At 46.6% G+C, this 23,577-nt stretch overlaps 1 protein-coding gene across 14 annotated transcripts in view; it reads left to right on the forward strand.

The window, feature by feature from the left end:
* The window catches only part of TENM4 (teneurin transmembrane protein 4), a 645,582-nt gene that overhangs the window by 539,192 nt on the left and 82,813 nt on the right, over positions 1-23,577 (forward strand). For all 14 annotated transcript variants that reach the window (XM_083609383.1, XM_083609392.1, XM_083609393.1 and 11 more), the window contains 2 exons: positions 2,465-2,611; positions 10,721-10,937. In XM_083609383.1, the coding sequence (XP_083465509.1) occupies positions 2,465-2,611; positions 10,721-10,937 (364 nt within the window). The remainder of the gene's footprint in view (positions 1-2,464; positions 2,612-10,720; positions 10,938-23,577) is intronic.

Genomic DNA, 23,577 nt, shown 5'->3' on the forward strand with positions numbered 1-23,577 from the left:
TCCAACAACATCTTGGAGGGCCACGGGTGTTGGGAATCTGTGTACGTGCAGCTACTCACACAGAGTCAATTAAGGTTTGGTAGACAGCCAGAAGGTCATGTGAAGGAGTAAGTCTGCCTGGTGATAACAGAGACATGGAGACAGCTCCCTGATTGGTCAAGCTCTCTCAAGGGAGTGATAATTAATGGCCTACTAACTGGAATGTGTTGGTTCAGTGTTCATGTTCAGAGTTCCGTGTCAGTGTAGGAGTTGTGAGTCGTGTCAGAGAGAGCTAGCAGAAGATCCGTGTTCTGTTCCTGTAAATAGTCCACCGTATATAATAAACACCTAACTACAAGTTCCTGGTTCCTGCTTCGTCTATCCTGTCTGCAGCCAAGTTGCCAATTGCTTCCGTGGATTCTGCATTAACTCTGCTAGGTCTGGCTAAGGTCCTGCAGCTAGTCAGAAAGTTGCGAAACACCAATAGGTTTCCCCCATCCCTAATAAGAATACTTCTACTGCAATTAGTCTGGATATGCTAGCCAACCATAACTATTTCAGAAAGGAGAACTAGTTATCCTGAACTAAGATCCATCCACACTCTTACGAGGTCCTTAGGACAAATATTGAGTTTTCCAATGAACTAAAATTGAGAGAACTGGAGACTCTCCTGTGATAGCATACCCTCCAACGTTTCTCTGATGAAAATAGGGATGTCCTGTGGAATAATAATAATAATAAAAGCAGGATATTCCGGGATCAAATCAGAAACTGGGACGCCTTCTGTAAATCCGGGGCTGTCCCTGGAAAATAGGGACACTTGGAGGGTCTGAGATAATATGAATATATACACTCAAGGAATAAAGGAGGGACACAGCACCGGCACACCATGCTTCTAGGCAAAATATAAGTTACAAGAATCTCAGAAAGATCTGGTTGTAAGTTTAAGTGGAAACAGGATAATGACTGAAGACTGCAGACAAAGGATAGATGTACTGAATTGTTATGTCGTATTTATAGTCACCACTCAGATTGAAATTTGCCAACGATAAACGCAAGAAGCTTAAGGCTGAATAAATGAAAATGGATGTCTGCAATTATTTTGCTAAAAACAGGGGGCGGGGGACCCTGCCTGTTGGAAGTATAATTTACACTAGGCCCTGCCTTAACTTTGTTTTGATTTGCTCTGACAAAAAGGTACTCAAAATTAGGACTCGAGCAACACACTGGAACAGATCAATGATTAATTCGATAAGACAAACTCTGTGTTTAATATCTTGTTGACATTACCAGCAGTCGATAAATCCGTCACTGCCAGTTCTTTTCAAATACTTGGTGCTTTGTTTCCTCGCTTATTACTAGATTATTTAAAATATACTGTTATAACGGAGGTAACGGAATTGTTTACGAAGATGCTGAAGCAAAAAATGGATAATCCCAATCACTTTTTGGGGTAGGTTTTTGAAAAGAGAGAATGTGTTTTATTTTTGTAAATAGTTGGCTAAGAAGAGAGATAATGTAAATGGATAAATTGGCGGGCATATGTACGGCATAAAGAAGCAAAGCGAAAGAAAGTGTTTTTTGTTAATGGAAATGAATCTTCCGCATATTCCCCCCCCCCCCCCCGAATAAGAAAAATTGCAGTATAATTGATGCAGGGCATAATCTTTCTTTTACATTCGCTATTTGCAATAGCAAATTTGCAAATTATTCCATTTGAAGATGAGAAAAGACGTTGTTGTATTTAAGGGTGGGGAGGACATTCCCAGATATCTTCCATTGTGATTGCATGTCCAACCACCCACAAATCGGGTTCAGATGCTTGCATGCCCTCTTAAAAGAAGAAATATTGACTTAAATGGTGTGAACCTCCTTTTGTAGTGGAAGACCCAGTGCCAGATTTACGTATAAGCTAAACAAGCTATAGCTTCAGGTCCCACTCTCTTGGGGGCCCCCAAAAAATTAAAGGAAAAAAAACCCTGGATGAACATTTCCAAAATATAAGATAAAAAGGAAATAAAATAGAACCTACATGCAGCAACAGTGTTTTGTGTTGTGTAGGCTCCTATGATGTAAGTCATGGGCCCCGCCTGCTAGCCTGCTCCCTAAAATATCACTGGTTTGCTCCTTTCTATATATAGGGTGCCTACATTCTGCATGGCCTGGTTGCACGGCAACATGTGCAAATGGCTTGAGATACCTATTAGGTCCATAAATCACCATATAGCATATATTCAACACCAAAAACAGCGACAATTTGTTGTTGACAAAGGACAGCCGGACATATAAAGGGCCCCATTACCTTCAATAGCTTAGGACCTCATCAAACCTAAATCTGGCCCAGGGAAGACTGTTAACCATGGTCCTTGCAAGTCCCTGTTCGTCTAGACACAACAGATAGGTTGCGTATTCCTCTCACTCCCCGACCCTGTTTTAATTTCTCAATGGCTTCCTGGAACTGTTATTTCCCTTTCTGCCATTCCAGAGGGGTGTCCCGGCTTGTGCAATGGCAACGGCAGGTGCACGCTTGACATGAATGGGTGGCGCTGCGTCTGCCAGCTGGGCTGGAGAGGGGCCGGCTGCGACACGTCCATGGAGACTGCGTGTGGCGACGGAAAGGACAACGATGGAGGTAAGGAACCCACCACCGTGATTTGTCAGACTGCAGGTCTCCGTTGGCCTGCACCATCCTGAAAATCGGAGGGGTGTGTGTGTGTGTGTCCCTGAATGTCCCCAAATGGCAAAAGTCTGTAGCTCCCAGGCAGAGAGTTTGCCTCGCATGCCCCAGCTGCCAGCTTCAATCGTTGGAATCGCCAAGTAGGACTGGGGCACCTCCCGTCTGAAACCATGGACAGCCGCCATTGGTCAGTGTAGAAATGCTAAGTTAGATGGAGAAGTGGTCTGGCTCAATAAATTACAGTGGTGCCTCGGGTTACATAGGCTTCAGGTTACAGACGCTTCAGGTTACAGACTCTGCTAACCCAGAAATAGTACCTCGGGTTAAGAACTTTGCTTCAGGATAAGAACAGAAATCGTGCTCCGGTGGTGAGGCGGCAGCAGAAGGCCCCATTAGCTAAAGTGGTGCTTCAGGTTAAGAACAGTTTCAGGTTAAGAACAGACCTCTGGAATGAATTAAGTACTTAACCCGAGGTACCACTGTGTTGCATTAAAGCAAACACTTCTGGAATTAAGCTCAATGTCCTGCAGAGGACATGGACTGTTGGTTGGCCCAAGGCCTGGCTGAAGAGGAACGCTTGTGCCTGTTGCCTAAAGGTGTACAGTGGTACCTCGGGTTACAGACGCTTCGGGTTACAGACTCCTCTAACCCAGAAATAGTACCTCGGGTTAAGAACTTTGCTTCAGGATCAGAACAGAAATTGCGTGCCAGCAGCGCAGCGGCAGCAGGAGGCCCCGTTAGCTAAAGTGGTGTCTCAGGTTAAGAACAGTTTCAGGTTAAGAACGGACCTCCAGAACGAATTAAGTACTTAACCCGAGGTACCACTGTAATGAAGGCACCAGGCGAGCCTCCCTGGGGGAGAGCGTTCCACAAAAGGGGAGCCACTGCAGAAAAGGCCCCATTCTTATGTTGCCAACCTTTGGGCCTCTCACGGAGGAGGTACACAAAAGAAGGGCTTCGGAGGAGGAACACAGAGTCCGGGTTGGTTCATATGGGGAGAGGCGGTCCTTGAGGTATTGCGGTCCTGAGCCATTTAAGGCTTTATAGGCCATTTAAGGCTTCATAGGGACGCGGGTGGCGCTGTGGGTTAAACCACAGAGCCTAGGACTTGCCGATCAGAAGGTAACGGTTCGAATCCCCGCAACGGGTGAACTCCCGTTGCTCGGTCCCTGCTCCTGCCAACCTAGCAGTTCGAAAGCACGTCAAAGTGCAAGTAGATAAATAGATACCACTCCAGCGGGAAGGTAAACGGCGTTTCCGTGCGCTGCTCTGGTTCGCCAGAAGCGGCTTAGTCATGCTGGCCACATGACCTGGAAGCTGTACGCTGGCTCCCTTGGCCAATAAAGCGAGATGAGCACCGCAACCCCAGAGTCGGCCACGACTGGACCTAATGGTCAGGGGTCCCTTTACCTTTACTTTTACCTAGGTCCAAACAGGCACTTTAAATTGGGCCCGGAGAGTAATGGCAGCCAGTGCAAACGGTGTAATATGCTCAAACCGTCTTGCCCCAATGAGCCACCAGATAGATACCCCTCCTGCCCTCCAAGCACCTCCTATTTGCCCTAAATTTAAATTCTCATAAGGCTAAACCACCTCTCCTGTGGCAACATGCCTTTTTACTTTTACTTCAATACTGCTATGTTGAGCAGTGTCAGCTGAGTTTTTAAAATTGGCTGTTAACAGCATAGGTTAGGATCTTGTTGCCAAGAAAGCTCTAGTAAGCTGCTAACTTTGGATTAGAAGTTAGGAGACAGCGCACTGCAAGGGAGATAGAGGAATTAATTATTTGTTTTTGTTTTTTAAAAAGCAAATCTTTATTAATTTTCATATAAACAAATATACATAACATATAATACAGAAGAAGAAGAAGAAGAAGAAGAAGAAGAAGAAGAAGAGTTTGGATTTGATATCCCGCCTTTCACTCCCTTTAAGGAGTCTCAAAGTGGCTAACATTCTCCTTTCCCTTCCTCCCCCACAACAAACACTCTGTGAGGTGAGTGGGGCTGAGAGACTTCAGAGAAGTGTGACTGGCCCAAGGTCACCCAGCAGCTGCATGTGGAGGAGCGGAGACGCGAACCCGGTTCCCCAGATTACGAGACTACCGCTCTTAACCACCACACCAGTAAGAAAGAAATGATAGAGAAACAAACATAAACAAATACAATATAATACACTTACATAGCAAATTAAAATATGTAACATCAAATAATTCTCATTATACTACTTATATTATCTGTATTCTTTGCACAGATTCAAATTATTTTATTTTGTATATAGATATATAATCCACTATTATATTTTAAATAATTCTTGGTTATCAGTATCACTCTATTTCTGCAAGTACTGTACATTTTCAAGTATTCTTTAAATATTTTCCATTCCTTAAATAACTTTTGGTTTGACATTCCTCTAATTTTTCCACTCGATTTTGCTAGTTTCAGGTATTCTATCATAACAATTTGCCGCTCGGTAATCGCTGGTAAAATTTCATTTTTCCAGTTTCTTGCCACTATTATTCTGGCTGCTGTAACTGCGTACATAAACAATGGTCTTATACTTTTTTGATTATGTAAACCCCATCAACGTCACCCATATGGTTGTGAGGGGCCATATGAGTTATGGCAAAGGGTCATAGCTCAGTGGAGGATCTTCTTGATATCCCGAAGGTCCCAGTTTTAATCCCTGGCTACTGCCAGTCAGTGTAGACAATAGTGAGATAGGGAAACCATTGTCCTGACTCTGAAAGTCAGCTCACTCCTGTTCCTAAGACAGCAGTAAAACACAAGCATTGTCTGTGTTACCATATTACAAGAGCAATTCTGTGTTATCATATTACAAGAGCAAGAAGGAGGTTGGAGGTAAACCCAAGGGAGATTATCTGTTGCAGAAGGACCCAAGGTTGTGGTTTTTCAAAACATATATTGAATGCTTAAGATAGTTTTGACATCTGGTGTGGTAAATGGCCCAGATTACTTCCTTTGGAAAAAGATTCAGAATTTAAGGTGCAGAAACTGCACCCGTCTCTCGTTCCCCCACTCCAGTATAAAAACATACATGCTATAAAACAAAGGACACTTTCTTCTCTCCCGCGAAACTAGATACCTCCGTCTTCATTTCTGTTTACAACAGGCTCAAAGCAGTGATGCCATTCACCACACCAGATGTGTCAAATATGTGGATTTAGGCTCTAATCTCTGCTTCTGTGAAAGAGGACCAAAAATTGCCTTTTGGAGGAGTGGAGAGGAAAAAATGTGGTTTTTTGGACAGGCAATCTGGACCCAAAACAGAACGGAAGAATGAAAGATGTGGTTGTTATTGTCAGAGAGTGTTGCTCAAAGCTGGAGTTGTTCCTGGTCAATATTGCATGCATATATATATGGGGCAATTTTGGGACATGCCTGCACAAGAATTTTCTTCCCACAAAATAGCGCTTTCAGCTGACAGCTTGGAGTATAACTGCAACTCGGGATGGGGGGGAAATTTGATTAGTATTACTTTTGCGTTTTAATTGGAAACTACCAATAATAATATGTGAAGGAAAACACAGCTGTCCCCTTTGCCCTTCATGCACCTCTGGATTTTGCAGTGCAGTTTCCCAACCAACTAGTGTGTACAATGACGCATGCATTTGGAGAAAGTGTGCCTAACCAATGCATTTGTTGGTTTTTAATACAAGAGACGCAGGTGGCGCTGTGGGTTAAACCACAGAGCCTAGGACTTGCTGGTCAGAAGGTCGGCGGTTCGAATCCCTGCGATGGGGTGAGCTCCCGTTGCTTGGTCCTAGCTCTTGCCAACCTAGCAGTTCAAAGTGCAAGTAGATAAATAGGTACCGCTCCAGCGGGAAGGTAAACGCCGTTTCCATGCGCTGCTCTGGTTCGCCAGAAGCGGCTTAGTCATGCTGGCCACATGACCCGGAAGCTGTACGCCGGCTCCCTCGGCCAGTAAAGCGAGACGAGCATCGCAACCCCAGAGTCGGCCACGACTGGACCTAATGGTCAGGTGTCCCTTTACCTTTACCTGTAAGAACAGAAGGAGATCCTGCTGGGTCAGGCCAATGGGCCATCTAGTCCAGCATCCTATTCTCACAGCGGCCAATCAGATGCCTGTGGGAAATCTGCAAGCAACACCTGAGCATGAGAGCAACTCTCCCCCATCCTGTGGCTTTCAACAGCTGGCATTCAGAAGCGTTTCCTGCCTCTGAATGTTGGGGCAGAGCACAACCAACGTGGCTCATAGCCGTCGGTGGCCCTTCTCTCAATGCCCCTTTGTCTCTGTTTCGGTTCCAACCTGGATCAGGTCCCCCTGTGCTTGCAATTTGTTCTCATCCGCTTCCGCGGGACAGCTGGAACGGATGACTGCATCCATTGCTGGCTTCCGCCTTGGCTTCTCTGCCTCAGATTAAGACTGCAAAGGCCAAAATTAAACTGCCAATGGCAGTAGGCATGTGTTTTGGGGAGGAAACCATCAGCGGAGCATCTGGGACCAGGCAAGGATGCTGCAGAGGCAGCTTTGCACCTAATATTTCTTCCTGTCCGTGTGCATCCCCTCCTGCCCGCTCCTCTTTCCTTGTTTCCTTTATTCTGCTAGCATGACAAAGGACCTTTCCTCCCCCCCCCACGTCTTTAGAGCTCTTAAAAACTTTCTGAAAGCGGATCCTCAGCTCCCCTTGACTTTTAATGGGTGTTGCAGGATTACGCTCCCTTTGGCTCAGGGAAATTTAGGAGCTGCGTGTGTTGGGCACATCCAGCCACACACAACCTGTGCAGAAACACACACACACACTAAACCAGGAAGGCTTAAAGCCTCAAAGAGAAAAAAGCAAATAAACGGACCCTTGCTACTGTGTTCTTTCTTTTTTTTAAAAAAAAAAAAAATGACGATCATAAAAAAACCAGTTGTCAACATGATGTCTTTTGGCAAACAGCAAGGATTTAATAAATAATGTTGCTCTCTCTTCCCACAATCGCTTATCTGGTTATTCTGGGCGTCGGGATACCAAAGCCACATTTATACTTACTTACTTATTCAAACCTTTATTAGGCATTATACAAATAAAACGATAAAAGAAAAAGTAACATATAAAAGCCTTGAGATATATACAGAAAGGCAGCAGTTGGCTACATACATATATATATATATACATATAAAATCAGTGGTTTTCCTTGTTAACCTGCTCCTTGGAGGACTGCTACCAAAAACTCGGCTACCCCCGCCGTTACCCTTTGGTCAACGTCGGATAGGCAGAATCCCACACATTCACCTTGTTGGGGCTCCAAACCACCCAAAAGAGGGGACAGCACGCGTTGACGGAGCGTACTGTACAATGGGCACTGAAAGAGAATGTGCTCTACCGTGTCCGGGACATTCATAAAACATCTGCAGAATCTCTTGTTTCTAGGGATGTTTTGATATCTTCCCCTGACAAATGCTGAGGGAAAAACATTCAAACGGGCCAGCATAAAAGCCCTACGTTGGGCTGGAATTATTAATTTGGTGACGTAATTGGCTCTGCTATCTAAGATATTTAAATCATAGAATATGGGCGAGCAAATTTTGTTTACAGCTGCCATAATATTTTGCCTCTCGACATCCTTTAGTCTAGTTAGGATATTATGGAAAATGTATTGCTCATTAGAATTGTACAGGGGCTCCAGCTCGATGCCTAAAGATTCAATCTTTTTTTCGAGGTACTGATACCATCTTGATTTGTAGGAGTCTTTGAGCAAATCAGCGAGCAGACTTGATGGAGGGCAGCGAAAATGGCAGCGTAACCAGTACTTTATTGAGGTGGACCAGGCCCAATATTCCATTGTGTGTATGCCTATTTCTGCACACATTGTTTCATATTTGATCACAGCTGGGAGTCCAAGAATACGTCTCAGAAAGCTGGAGTGAATCTTTTTTAAATCACTATTATATGCTTGGACCCATAGCGGGATTCCATTTATAAACCTGAGCTAGTACAGTTCAGTGGTTATGAGACTGAGCTATTGACTAGGTAAGGTCCCTGCATGAATCTTCCCACAGCCCCCACACCCTGCCAATTTTGGGGCAGAAATACATCCCAGAATTTACAGAACCACAACAGAACATCAGGCATGGAAAGCTTCCCAATACAGGGTCCCTTCACACATCTACAGAAGGTCGTATCAGTATTATCCTCCACCAGGGCCAGGGCCTTCTTAGTGATGGCTCTGACCTGGTGGAATGCTCTGTCCCATGAGACCAGGGCCCTGCAAGATTTAACCTCCTTCTGCAGGGCCTGTAAGACAGAGCTATTCCGCCTGGCTTTCAATTTGAACTTAGCCTGATCTTTTATTCCCCTTCCTTCCCCCCTTCTCCCCCTTTTTATGAAGATTACCCGCTCTGGGATCCCACAGCTAATTCTCCCCTGGTCTCCTCGCTGGCCCAGATAGAACTAATTTAGCCAGCTAGCCCTGGTGATCATCTAATGTTTATTGGATGGATTTCCCCCCCCCTAAATTGATTTTTGAATTCTAAATTTATTGTTATTCATGTTTTATACTGTATTTTATGCTGTTTTTTGTTGCATTAAGTAAGTGTTTTAAATTTGTTGTTAGCCGCCCTGAGCCCAGTTTTCTGAACTGGGAATGGCGGGGTATAAATAAAAATTATTTATTATTTATTATTATTATTAGGAACTCAGGTATATCAGCTAGGCACCAAATGGCTTCTTAAACCAGGGTTGCAGTTGCCATAATGGAATACTCTCAAGTCTTATTTTTCAAAGGATGGACTGACTGTAATTGATTCTCAATTAAAACATCTGGTTAGTTCAGATGACAACCTTGGGTTTTGAGAACTTAAAGAAGAAAAGTCACTTAATCCAGGGCTGGTACACATACACATTGGCCCATTCCAACCTCTTTTTCTTCATGGTGAACACAGACCATACATAACATAAGAATACTCTTCACAACTGGGAGCAGGGCAGTGGGGTTGGGATAAGTGAAGACAAGCGACATCAGTTAACTACAACGTTGTTCACTGCTCCTGCTCAGGCTGCGCAGATAAAGCATTTCAGTTCCTGAAATTCATTCCAATTGTGCAGATAAAATATAACGGAGAGATGGGGTATTAGTGTGTGTGAAAACAGCCCAGATCCAAGTATCCTCATCTTCAGATAGTGGAGCTGTCAGGCGACATCTTGGCGCCCAGGCATCTTCACTTGCTCGCAAGTGGTCAAAACGCTGGCTAATGTCGAGCGCTGGGTCATGCAATTATTTATCTCTTGGACATCTCAGGGGAGGGCATTCCACAGGGCAGGCACCACTACCGAGAAGGGAATCCTCGTGCTGGCTGAGTGAGTTGCATGGATACTGTGCATAAAGAGCAAAATGAAATAAAAATAGCAGACAAGTAAAGAAGGAGAATTGAAGCTTAGAGGATCAGGAAAGGCCTGAATAAAAAGATGTGTTTTCAGAAGGAGAGTTTCCCAAATCGCAAAGGGAAGGGTGCACCAAACTGCTTTACTGGGGTCCAGTCTTGCCCTGAGTGCAGTGGTACCTCTGGTTAAGAACCTAATTCATTCCGGAGGTCCGTTCTTAACCTGAAACTGTTCTTAACCTGAAGCACCACTTTAGCTAATGGGGCCTCCTGCTGCTGCCGCGCGATTTCTGTTCTCATCCTGAAGCAAAGTTCTTAACGTGAGGTACTATTTCTGGGTTAGCGGAGTCTGTAACCTGAAGCGTATGTAACCTGAGGTACCACTGTAATTAGAAAAATCTTAATACAGTGGTACCTCGGGTTAAGTACTTAATTTGTTCCGAGGTCCGTTCTTAACCTGAAACTGTTCTTAACCTGAAGCACCGCTTTAGCTAATGGGGCCTCCTGCTGCCGCCACTGCACGATTTCTGTTCTCATCCTGAAGCAAAGTTCTTAACCCGAGGTACTATTTCTGGGTTAGCGGAGTCTGGAACCTGAAGCGTATGTAACCTGAAGCATCTGTAACCTGAGGTACCATTGTATTGCTGTGGCCACCTGCTGCTTCTTCCCTACAATGCCTATTGAGTGTGTATTTTTACTTTCCTCCCCGACCCACAGATGGACTGATGGACTGTATGGATCCAGACTGCTGCCTTCAGCCCCTGTGCCATACCAACACCCTCTGCCTTGGCTCCCCGGACCCCCTGGATATCATACAGGAGACACAGCCCCCGGTGTCACAGCAGAACCTTTATTCGTTCTACGATCGGATCAAATTCCTGGTTGGCAAGGACAGCACGCACATCATTCCTGGGGAGAACCCTTTCAACGGAGGGTAAGTGCTTTCCTTTGCCCCACTCCCGACAAGGATCAAAAGTGTTCTTGTGCCACAAGAAAGAGCCCTGCTGAAAGAGGGCAAAGGGCTGCTCTGTCCAGCATCCCTGCTTTCCTGGCTGACCAGCCAAAAGCCACAATGGGAAGCCCATAAGCAAGACCTGAGAGTAACAACACTCTGTCCTAAGGGTCATAGAATTCTAGAGTTGTAGAGTTCGGCAGGAATTGAAAGAGTTGTAGAGTTCGGCAGGAATTGAAATTGAATATTGAAATACTTTATTGTCAATTGTACAACTTGCATACAGTGAGATTACGCGAGCACCCCCACTCAGCTCTCTTAGTCTTAATTCCCCTCGTTTACTGACGCACACCCACCAAACCCGAAAGTCACTTGCCCTGTTGTTATCTTTTCATTCAGCAGCCTAACAGCCCATGGATAGAAGCTGTTCTTTACCCTGTTGGTGCGACTAATCATGCTTCTATATCTTCTGCCTGAGGGCAGGAGATCCAGAAAGTGCCGGCCAGGGTGTGAATCATTCCTAAGAATTTTCCTTACTCTCCTGAGGCAACGTTCTTCCGCTGTTTCATTCAGCGGATTCACAGGACAGCCCATAATATCTTGTGCTGTATTCACCACCCTCCGTAGGCACTTCCTATCAGATGATGTCAAACCAGCGTACCACACCGTGATGCAGTATGAAAGGACACTTTCTATCGTTGACCAGTAGAAGGAGATTATCAAATGTTGATTTACATCATTCTTCCGCAATAATCTGAAAAGATGGAGTCTCTGTTGGGGTTTCTTAACCACCTGGGTTCTATTGATTTTCCAAGTAAGGTCTTCACTGAGATAAACTCCTAGGAATTTAAAGGAAGAGACTCTCTCCACACAGCCCTCCCCGATGTACAGTGAGGCTAGTTCTCCTCTCTTCCTCCGAAAATCCAACACCATCTCCTTTGTCTTGCTGATATTAAGGTGCAAGTTGTTCCCTAGGCACCATGGAGATATTTTTTGGACCTCCCCTCTATACTCTGATTTGTCTCCACCTGTTATTAAACCCATTGTGGTGGTGTCATCTGCAAACGTAATAATTGCAGTAGACGGATCAGATGATACATGGATCAGATGATACAAGCTGGTAGCCATTGGCGTAGGAGTCAGGAACATGCAACCCTGGAATAAATCAGCAACTGCCAAACCATCCTTAGCACTCTCCTCCTTGAATTTGCCCAGTCCTCCTTTAAAGCCATCCAAATTGGTGGCCATCACTGGCCTCATGTGGCAGGGAGTTCCATAGTTTAAACCCTGCACTGCATGGATAAGTAATTTTAGAATCTTTCCAGAGCCTTCCGGCCTTCCACTTCACTGGCTACCCAGGAGTCTGATGTTATGGGAGAAGGAGAAACTATTTTCTCTCTCCATGTTCTCTTTTACATGGAGTGTTCAAAAATGGCACACGTACATAGCACACACCAGTTTGCAGTCTGAAGTGGTGCAGCCTGTTGCCTCAGCGATCTACCACTTCACTCCCTTGTGTGCGCAGGCAGGGCTGGTCCAAAATAGTCAGCAAGGGGGTGTTGCTAAAGAAAACCCCAGGTTGCCTTCATCCTTTAAAGGTAAAGGGACCCTGACCATTAGGTCCAGTCATGGCCGACTCTGGGGTTGCGGTGCTCATCTCGCTTTATTGGCCGAGGGAGCCGGCGTAGAGCTTCCGGGTCATGTGGCCAGCATGACCAAGCTGCTTCTGGCGAACCAGAGCAGCGCACGGAAACGCCGTTTACCTTCCCGCCGGAGTGGTACCTATTTATCTACTTGCACTTTGACGTGCTTTTGAACTGCTAGGTTGGCAGGAGCAGGGACCGAGCAACAGAAGCTCACCCCATCGCGGGGATTCGAACCGCCGACCTTCTGATCGGCCAGCCCAAGAGGCTCTGTGGTTTAACCCACAGCGCCACCCGGACCCTTTGCCTTCATCCTGTAGGTAGGAGTTATTTTCCCGGACAGCGACGCGGAGTTATCAATCTCCCAATCTCGGTGGAGTAAACAAGCTGTGATCTGCTCTCTGGTGCCAACACGAGCCTTGTAATAAACAAGCCTGTGCTGGAATGATGCTGTTGGAAATGTCATCCCACCACCATCCCAGCTGATGGTTGGAGAAAAAACATTTCCTGTGGCATTTCTGTCTCCCAGGAACTTCCTTTTAAGTGAACATCACACCAGAGCCATACCTAATGAGGTTGTGTTTGGGGCGGGGTGCTGCTGCTGCTGTTTTCTTTTTGGGTCTGTTTGCTCTTTCGACAGACAGGTAGGTTTTGTTACGCGTGGATCTGATGTCACGTTTAATGAGCTTTTCCAGTTGGCAGCCTAATGACCTACCAAGTTTCCCTTGCCTGCCTGTTTCAGTTCACCTAATGTTCTCCCCACAAAGAGGCTGCTCAAAATTCCATCATAACCAGCTAGCTAGGGAACCTGCCTGTATAAACTGATAGCGGTTTCAATTCTCCAGGCATTGGTAGCCAAAAATGTGCAATGTCCACACACCAGAAGTCGGCAAATACCTGCAGGCCCACAGTCCCCTGCCCCAGCCTAAGGTTTGCAAAAGTACCAAAATGTATAATTTTGGGGGGGGAGCCTAAGGGAAAAAGAGAAGCCCTACAATAGCCCAATGAGTGTGCTCTGTGGACGCAAATTCTGACTGGCAGTTAATGGAATAATAATAATAATAATAATTTTTTAATTTATTTATATCCCACCCTCCCCAGCCGAAGCTGGGCTCAGGGCGGCTAACAACAATAAAATAGTACAACATTCTAAAAACATTTCATTATAAAAATTAATTAAAATCAAATTAATGGCAGCCATTAAGCTAAAGTTCTATGAAGATTGCCAAAGGAGGGAGTCAGGCTGCGCCTTGACCAAAGGCCTGGTGGAACAGCTCTGTCTTGCAGGCCCTGCAGAAAGATGTCAAGTCCCGCAGGGCCCTGGTCTCTTGTGACAGAGCGTTCCACCAGATTGGAGCCGTAGCCAAAAAAGCCCTGGCTCTAGTTGAGGCCAGCCTAACCTCTCTGTGGCCTGGGACCTTCAGGATGTTTTTGTTTGAAGACCGTAAGTTCCTCCGTGGGACATACCAGGAGAGGCGGTCCCGTAGGTACGAGGGTCCTAGGCCGTATAGGGCTTTAAAGGTTAAAACCAGCACCTTAAACCTGATCCTGTACTCCACCGGGAGCCAGTGCAGCTGGTATAGCACCGGGTGAATGTGATCTCGCAGCAAAGACCCCGTAAGGTTGGGGAGGGGGAGGGTGGAATGGAGTTTCATGGAGAAGGGTATGGCTGACTGGCTGGCATGAACAGAAACATACCATGTTGCAATGCTTTGTTTTGGTTTCTACTTGCGGTGCCCATGAATCAGGAAGCTCACGTTTGTGCAGGAGACCATCTGCCAATTATGATAAGCAGAATGCCAGTGGAGAGGGTAGGGGCAGTAGCCAGCCAAGCATTTCTGCTCACGCAAGGATTTCTACTAACTTTCCCTCCCTTTCCTCTCCCTGCGCACTCTCCAAATCTGCAGTGGAGGATGGGGGGGAGGGAACCCAGAGGAGATTTAGGGGGACCTGGAAGGAGCACACAAGGAGAGGAGAAGGAGAGGAGAGGAGAGAGGAGAGGAAGGGCAAGTTCTGTTGCACAGCCAAAGGTCTTGCACTAGTGGAACTACTTTGTTGAATACTGTGCAGAGTCTACAGAGATACTGGTTGGAGGAATTGCAAAATCTATCTGTGCTTCTTGGGAGAAAAGCAATGACAAACCTAGACAGCATCTTAAAAAGCAGAGACATCACCTTGCCAACAAAGGTCCGTATAGTTAAAGCTATGGTTTTCCCAGTAGTGATGTATGGAAGTGAGAGCTGGACCATCAAGAAGGCTGATCGCCAAAGAATGGATGCTTTTGAATTATGGTGCTGGAGGAGACTCTTGAAAGTCCCATGGACTGCACGAAGATCTAACCTATCCATCCTTAAGGAACTCAGCCCTGAGTGCTCACTGGAAGGACAGATCCTGAAGCTAAGGCTCCAAGACTTTGGCCACCTCATGAGAAGAGAAGACCATCTGGAAAAGACCCTGATGTTGGGAAAGGAGAAGGGGACGACACAGGACAAGATGGTTGGACAGTGTTCTCGAAGCTACCAGCATGAGTTTGACCAAACTGCGGGAGGCAGTGGAAGACAGAAGTGCCTGGCGTGCTCTGGTCCATGGGGTCACGAAGAGTCGGACATGACTAAACAACTAAACAACAACAAACATCTGTGAACTGCATTTCCTCCTTGCATCTCCTGCCAGTAGAGTCCAGAACACACACTCTTGGAGAGTGAACACACTGCTTTCTCCCTTCCTGCAATGTTTGTTTATTCATAAATGAAGCACAATCCACCAAAAATGAGGCATTTCTGTGGCTCGTTAAGCTGTAAGCAGGAACTTAGTTTCTGGATGTGTCCTGAGTCCAGAGCCAACCAGGAAGACCTGGGCAGTCTAGCTCCTGGGGTTTGTAGCCTCCTTGCAAGCACATCCTGGGGCTTGAGTTGTTGGTGGAAAATTCTTTGGCACCCTCACTTCCATAGATGGTTGGCAAGAAGGGCTCCAGGTCATAATCCAGTGTGCAGCAGCAATTTGGTCATCAGCCTGGTCCCATCCTCTCCAATTCAAAACTGGACTCTCCAGTGGACATCTGAAGAATTAAACTTCTTTCCTTCTGCAAGGTTATTTCTGGAGCAGACAAGGAAGGGAATTGTGTTCCTTTTGACATAACCCTAGATCCACATATCAATGTTTGTGCACTGATTCTTGAGCACCTATCGGGTCCGGACTTTGGAGGCCAGACGCAGAGAAGCAGCCTGCACTTAACGCTTCCTGCAAGTGCTCTTTCCCCCCCGTATTCATTTGTGACATGCAGGCGTCAAGCGTTTTGCCCTCTACTGCAATCCGGCGACCTTTCGCCACTCCAGAGAGATTGAGAAGAGGGCTCTTGGGTGTCGCCCTGGGAAGCCGGCGACTCGATACCGCAAGCAGATCTCCCGTGCCAATCTTTACGGTGACGGACAGCTAAAAATGGCTTAAAGGATACAAAGCAAACAGCGGGAGTAAGTGGCCGGGAAATCAATAAAGAGAATGATCTAGTGGCACGAGAGCACTTGTTATCTGTTCATCAAGATGATGCGGAGAGACGTCCTTTGCATTCGGAATCTGTCTCGGCGGCTTGATTTGCCATCATAAAATGCTCGGTTTCAGTATGGGTGCTCATTCTGAGTTTTGTCATTTGCTTCACAACCCACCCGCCCCCACAAACCTCACCCTCTTGCCCATGAATAATGCAGCACGGCACAGATATTTTGAAGAAGGCGAGGCCTTTACATTTTACACATTGGGCTAATTCGTCACTGTCCTTTTTATATCTCTTGCTTCTCTCTTTACCCTGCACTCTTTTCTCTCTATAGCGGCGTTGAGGCGGCTTGTCGGCACCGCTTGTTGGCTAGAAAGCCAGAGTGTAATTCCGTGATAAGTTTGGACCAGCATGAACTGTCTTTGGCCATTGGTTTACCTGTACTGTATGCGCCAACTTGCGAGGCAGATTGGGGGGCCAGTGTTGTGTGTGTGTGTGTGTGTGTGTGTGTGTGATGATACACTGCATGCCAAGCACCCCAAGAGCTAGCTGCTGCTGCGGGTGCCGGGGAAAGAGCCCCCAGCTACTGCAGACATTGCACTGAGCACCCTGGGTGCCGTGCAGGCCCTTTGCACCTTGTGCACCAAGCTCCATGCATGCCAGTTGCCCATCGCTGTAAGGAGTTCAGCCTACACTCGAGTAGGACCCTGGTAGAGACACATGCCCGACTGGCATGTTCCCTCCCTCCTGGTCGATCGCTCGGGAACTTCATAAGCTTTCTTCAGCCTGAACATCACAGCGACCGATGCCAACCAACACTGGCACACTTAGGGATGCGCAGAGTTTGCGCATCATGTGTAACAGACCTCAGCAACTCAGCATTTTGGCAAATCTACTTTATTTACATATAAACACACACGGAGCACTGCAATGTGGCTCCCTCTCTCTCTCTAGCATCAGATAGCAAAGAGAAAAAGAATAAAGGACAATAGTCCCACTTCATGGAACACAGTAACACAAACATCCTGTCTCCGTCACTTCCCACTCTGTGGAGTCAAAACATAAGCCGCCATGGGAAAGACAACAATCCCATGACTGCAGTCATGGAGCAGGAATTCTAACAATTGCATGCTGGTTCCCCATTGGGAAGAGCCAAGGTTTCATTCCCCGGCAGCTGCAGCAGGAAGAGGAGAAGAAGCCATGGAAGCCTTGCCTCCTCTGCCCCCTGAACATTGGTCAAATAAATATTTGGGGGGCCAAAGAGCACAGCCCCCTCCCAGGTGGTACCCCTGACTTGCACCAGACACTTGAGCAACTGCTGTTCCCTTGCAAGGGGAGCTCTAAGCTGTATCTTTTAACACCCCAGGGGTATTTTATGCAGGCATTGAGCCACATAAGTTGCATCTTCCATTCTTGCTAGCATAGCCATTCCAGGCTCTTCCCCTAGGACTCTAGCTGGATAGACCCTTCCCTGTCCCTTCTCCTACAGTCCAGTCGGTTCAGGTTGTTCCTGGTTGGTTCAGGGCACCCTGCTTGCCTTTTCCTTTCTTCCTTTGGAGATAGCCATGCTTCTGAATACCAGTCGCTGAAGACCACAGGGGGAGATGGTGCTCTGGTGCTCGTTGTTAGAATTCCTGCTCCATGATTGCAGTCATGGGATTGTTGTCTTTCACATGACGGTTTATGTTTTGACTCCACAGAGTGGGAAGTGATGGAGACAGGATGTTTGTGTTACTGTGTTCCGTGAAGTGGGGCTATTGTCCTTTGGTTTTTTTTCTCTTTGCTGTCTGATGCTAGAGAGAGAAATAGCCATGTTGCAGTGCTCCGTGTTTATATGTAAATAAAGTAGATTAGCCAAAATGCTGAGTTGCTGAGGTCTGTCACGCGCAAGTTGCGAAGACTCTGAGAATCCCTAAGTGTCAGTTGGCATCGGTCGCTGTGATGTTTGGGCTGAAGAAAGCTTATGAAGCTCCCGAATGATTGACCAGGAGGGAGAGAACATGCCAGTCGGGCATGTGTCTCTACCAGGGTCTGACTCGAGTGTAGGCTGAACTCCTGACACTCGTATCCTTCTTGCTGGTTTCCCACAGACATTTGTTTGGCCACTGTGACAGTAGATGGACTCTGGACTAATCCAGTAGGCTCTTACTATGTTCTTAGCACACATGAGTCCCAGCCATGACCAAACTTGGCAGCTTAAATAACATTTCAGCCTCTTCCTCTCATCGGCCTCAGAGCAAGGATGACATCTGTGTCTTTTAAGCCAAGGAACACACAAGGCTTTTGCCTGTCTATTTTATTACTTCCCAGTGAATTTCCAGTTTTCTCCCCATTGCTTTCTGCCTAATTGAATCCCTTAACAACTAGAGATCACGTTTTTCCCAGAAACCTAGGAGCATTCAGGAGGAACCAGAACAGCTTGTTTTACTTAACGTCTCGTCACCCAAAGTTGAGCCCTCCCAGTTTGATCCCCCTTTTACTGAGCCACGGAAAGCTCAGGGCGTTTCCTCTGGAAGGGAAAGAACTCTGGACTGAAGGACATGAAGAATTCCTCGATTACAAATTACCAATTTGAGATGGAACAGTGGGGACTTCAAGAATCAGCAGAATCAGTGCAGGCAACAAAGTCTAAGGCATTTGGAGTATTCCAGGAGGAATGAGCTCCCGGTCCCAAGGAACAGCATGCAACCTAAAATCAGAATCTGATTTTAAAATCATAATAAGATTACTGGGCCAAGCTACTCATATACTATTAATATATAATCCCTTATATGGGACCAGCTTACCTATAAGATCGCATTACCCAAAATGTTCCCACTCAACCACTTTCTTCTGCAGAACTGGCATTTCCACAAGTGCCACATAATACCTGTTTGCAAGAACTCAATCATTTCATGCGGCAGGTCCTCCACTTTGGAACTCCCTGCCTCTTGACAATTGCCTTCAATGTATTCTATTCGGCAGCTGCTAAAACATTCTTGTTTAGAGAAGCCAACCCAAGTGCTTAGGAAGTTGGTGCGAATTTTAACCAAGAACCATAGAATCACGGAATTGTAGAGTTGGAAGGGATCCCAAGGATCATCTAGTCCAACCCCCTGCAATGCAGGAATCTCAACTAAAGCATCCATGACAGATGGCCATCCAACCTCTGCTTAAAAACCTCCAAGGAAGGAACGTCCACAACCTTCCTTTCCACGGTCAAACAGCTCTTAATGTCGGAAAGTTCTCCCTGGTGTTGAGTCAGAATCTGCTTTCTTGTACCTTGAAGCCATGAGTTCGAGTCCCACCCTCCAAAGCAGAAGAAAACAAGCTTTCCCCATCTTCCATGTGGCAGCCCTTGAGCTATTTGAAGACGGATATCATCTCTCCTCTTGTCTCCTCTTTCCCAAGCTGTTTTAGTATTTTAACTTTAACAAGTATTGCTGCAATTCCCCTCCCCCTCCGTGTTTTATTGTTTTGCAAGCTGCTCTGAAGGGTGTGTGAGTTTTGTGGTTTTGTGGTTTTTTACCAATCAAGCGCTATGTGGGGCTACCTTTGAAGGTGACCCAGAAACTACAACTAATCCAGAATGCGGCAGCTAGAGTGGTGACTGGGAGCGGCCGCCGAGACCACATAACACTCTAGCTTGAAAGGCCTACACTGGCTCCCAGTACGTTTCCGAGCACAATTCAAAGTGTTGGTGCTGACCTTGAAAGCCCTAAATGGCCTCGGTCCAGTATACCTGAAGGAGCGTCTCCACCCCCATTGTTCTGCCCGGACACTGAGGTCCAGCACCGAGGGCCATCTGGCGGTTCCCTCACTGCGAGAAGCCAAGTTACAGGAAACCAGGCAGAGGGCCTTCTTGGTAGTAGCACCCGCCCTGTGGAACGTCCTCCCACCAGATGTCAAAGAGAAAAACAACTACCAGACTTTTAGAAATCTGAAGGCAGCCCTGTTTAGGGAAGCTTTTAATGTTTAAGAGACTATTGTATTTTAATATTCTGTTGGAAGCCGCCCAGAGTGGCTGGGGAAACCCAGCCAGATGGGCGGGGTATAAATAAATAAATTATTATTATTATTATTATTATTATTATTATTATTATTATTATTATTTTATTTTGTGAAATGAAATAAGTAAATAAAACCCAGCTCCTGGGAAAAGCTAGGTTAATTCAAACCCACTGTGTTTGCTGGGACATTTAAGTTTCACCACTTCGTTTTGTTTTGCAACCATTCCTGGTTTCGTAGAACAGTTCTGACCAATAGTTATAAAACAGACAGTATAGCAGCACTGTAGAAGCTAGAGAGAGAGAGAGAGAGAAGGGGGAAAATGCTTCCCTTGCCTGTCGGTCTGATTGACAGCCAGCCAGCAGCACCTGTCCATTTCTTTCTCTTCCCTGTGTTGAAACTTTCTTAATCACGGGCAGTCTCTTGGGGTGGTGGGGAAAGTATCAAAAATAGCACCCTTCCGTCTCCTTGATCTGCGTTCTTCCTTCAGTTGTCAAAAGCCCCACCGTTACTAAGACAAGAAGGGGAGAACTGGGATTTGTGACAGTCGGCTGTAGCCGGTGGAAGAGCGATAACTCCCATCATTTGTGAAAGTGGTAGCTGCTCTCCTAACTCCTCCCTGTCTCCATCACTTCTGCCGTCAGGGCTGATTCCAGAGGGTCATGGGGTCATGTGTTTGCTGGCACCCCAAAATTGACAAAGGACCCACAACCTGATCAGCCCTTAATTCTTGGTTGAGCCTCCGAAGAAAGCCAGGGCCAGCGTGAGAGAGTTATCCCCCCTTTTTTTTGCACGCTTCCAATCTTCTCCAGGTTGTTCGTTAATTTGTTCAAAGGATTTTGGGGGCTCCTTTCAGAACAAATATTCTCTCTGGGCGACTTACAAGCTGCAATGATATAGTGTAATTAAAAACAAATTGCTAACAAAATGTCAGAAAGCCAGTGAGCAGTGAATGCAAATTGGGTATCGCTTAAAACGTTTGTCAACTCGGCATAAATATAATTCTGGAATCCAATAACCAACAGTCTAAACCCTATGATCGAAAATAAAATAAGCCCAGTGACCTTGGTAGCGTAATCTTGGGCAAAAGCCCAAGGGAACAACTGGTAAAATCATCACAGGTTCTTGAAGGTTGCCACAGACAGGGCCAATCCCACATCTTTTGGGAGGGATTAATACAAACTAGGGGCAACCAGTAAAAAGACCCTGTTGTCATGGCTCTGGACCAGGAATCTTCAGATGGAGAGGAGATGAATCACCTGCCCAGTCCTTCTCATGGGAAACTGCTAGAGCCCACATCCCATGCCCTGAACCCTGAGACATCTCTGCCACTGGACTCCAGTGAGTGGACTACAAGCTCCATGGAGGATCAAGAGAGCTTATTCCAAAGCAATCCCCACAATCTGAAACCCCACTGCCTAGAAAAAGGCTGGAATTGGCTTCCATCTCAAGGACCTAAGGCTCTGTCAATTGCTCCATGGTATTGTTGAAGGCACTGGCCATGGTCCTGAACTGATACCTTGCTCCTCATCCACAGTTCTGACCTCATCTTCCATCAGTTCCCTGACCTACTCTTATCTCCACCTTGCTTGGACATCACCTTTCCTTGGTGGCGGCATCGCCATGGATCAGGACCCCTGGTCTGGTGCCCACCAATCTAAGCAACCTGAACGTTGAACCAAGAGGCAAGGTCTCCACAGCCAGTCTCAGGGTAAAGGTTGATCTATATTGCAAATCGTGGTAGTAGAACGATCCTGGGTTTGTTTGTTTTTTGCAAAATACCTGTGTCGTTTTTAATTCCAGTTTGGTTACACATTTTGTCACTCTTCTTCCTTTCCTCCATTTTGCACTCTGCCAGTTCCTCAGCAAATGGCTGCCTGGGACCTGTCACCTGTCAATGTCACTTGACGAAACCCCGAGGCAGCTTCCGGGTCTCTCGTCAAGGCTTGAGGTCCCCACACTCAGGCTGACAGTCGCTGCCTGGCGCTGTGTTTGTTGCCGGGCTTTTCTACTGAGCTTAGTTGCTTGTTTTGTCTCCCGACTGCCAGCTCCTTCTAAGAACTCCCTTGCAGACGTACACAGGTGGCGTAATAAGCATTTCTGGATGGCTACTTTTTTGCATTTCCGGCTTCCCTTGCCAGCAATCTCCTGTAATGTCTTTTAAATTCTTATTTAACACTTGGGAAGGGGGGCACAAACAAACACAGAAACAAGCTCTTGAAAACTATTTAGGCCTCGTGCGCGTATACCTTTCTCCCTCCGCTCCTGTAGTTATAATGCTTTTAAGCAGCTGTGAGCCAACGGTGGAGTTAATTTCTGCCAGTGGCACAGTCAAGAACGGTGGCAATTATGAGCAGCAGTTGGATCGAGCAACTGGAGCTCACACCTAAACCTGTTATACCTGGGTATGTACGACCATGAGGCTAATGCAGGATCAGGCCAGTGGCTCATCTGGTCCAGCATGCATTCATTCATTCATTCATTTACTGCCCTTCATCATAAGATCCCAGGGCAGTTCACAGAATAAAATACATGATAGGCAAAGGTAAAGGGACCCCTGACCATTAGGTCCAGTCGTGACCAACTCTGGGGTTGCGGCACTCATCTCGCTTTATTGGCCAAGGGAGCCGGCATACAGCTTTCGGGTCATGTGGCCAGCATGACTAAGCCGCTTCTGGCGAACCAGAGCAGCGCACGGAAACGCCGTTTACCTTCCCGCTGGAGCGGTACCTATTTATCTATTTGCACTTTGGCGTGTTTTCAAACTGTTAGGTTGGCAGGAGCAGGGACCGAGCAATGGGAGCTCACCCGTCGCGGGGATTCGAACCTTCTGATCGGCAAGTCCTAGGCTCTGTGGTTTAACCCACAGCGCCACCTGCATCACATAAATACAAGTAAATCAGTAAAACAAAACAGCAAAACAGTATCCCCTCTCTTTCCCACAAGCACATTTTAAAAGGGCATTGAATGTTAATCAGCTAAAGGCTTGGTTGAAGAGGAACGTTTTTGCCTGGCATCTAAAGGTGTACAGGAAGGTGCTAGGTGAGCCTCCCTGGGGGAGAAGAGGAAGAAGAAGAAGAAGAGTTTGGATTTGATATCCCGCTTTATCACTACCCAAAGGAGTCTCAAAGCGGCTAACATTCTCCTTTCCCTTCCTCCCCCACAACAAACACTCTGTGAGGTGAGTGAGGCTGAGAGACTTCAGAGAAGTGTGACTGGCCCAAGGTCACCCAGCAGCTGCATGTGGAGGAGCGGAGACGTGAATCCGGTGCACCAGATTACGAGACTACCGCTCTTAACCACTACCCACAGATGGGGAGCCCCTGCAGAAAAGGCCCCGTTCTCGTGTTGCCACCCTCCGGGTCTCTTGTGGAGGAGGCACACGAAGAAGGGCCACAGAGGATGATCTCAGGGTCCGGGTAGGTTCATATGAAGAGAGGCAGTCCTTGAGGTCTTGCAGTCCTGAGCCATTTAAGGCTTTATAGGTTGGAACCAGCACCTT

This window comes from Podarcis filfolensis, assembly GCF_964270895.1.
Source record: "Podarcis filfolensis genome assembly, chromosome: 4".
Classification (NCBI taxonomy): Eukaryota; Metazoa; Chordata; class Lepidosauria; order Squamata; family Lacertidae; genus Podarcis; species Podarcis filfolensis.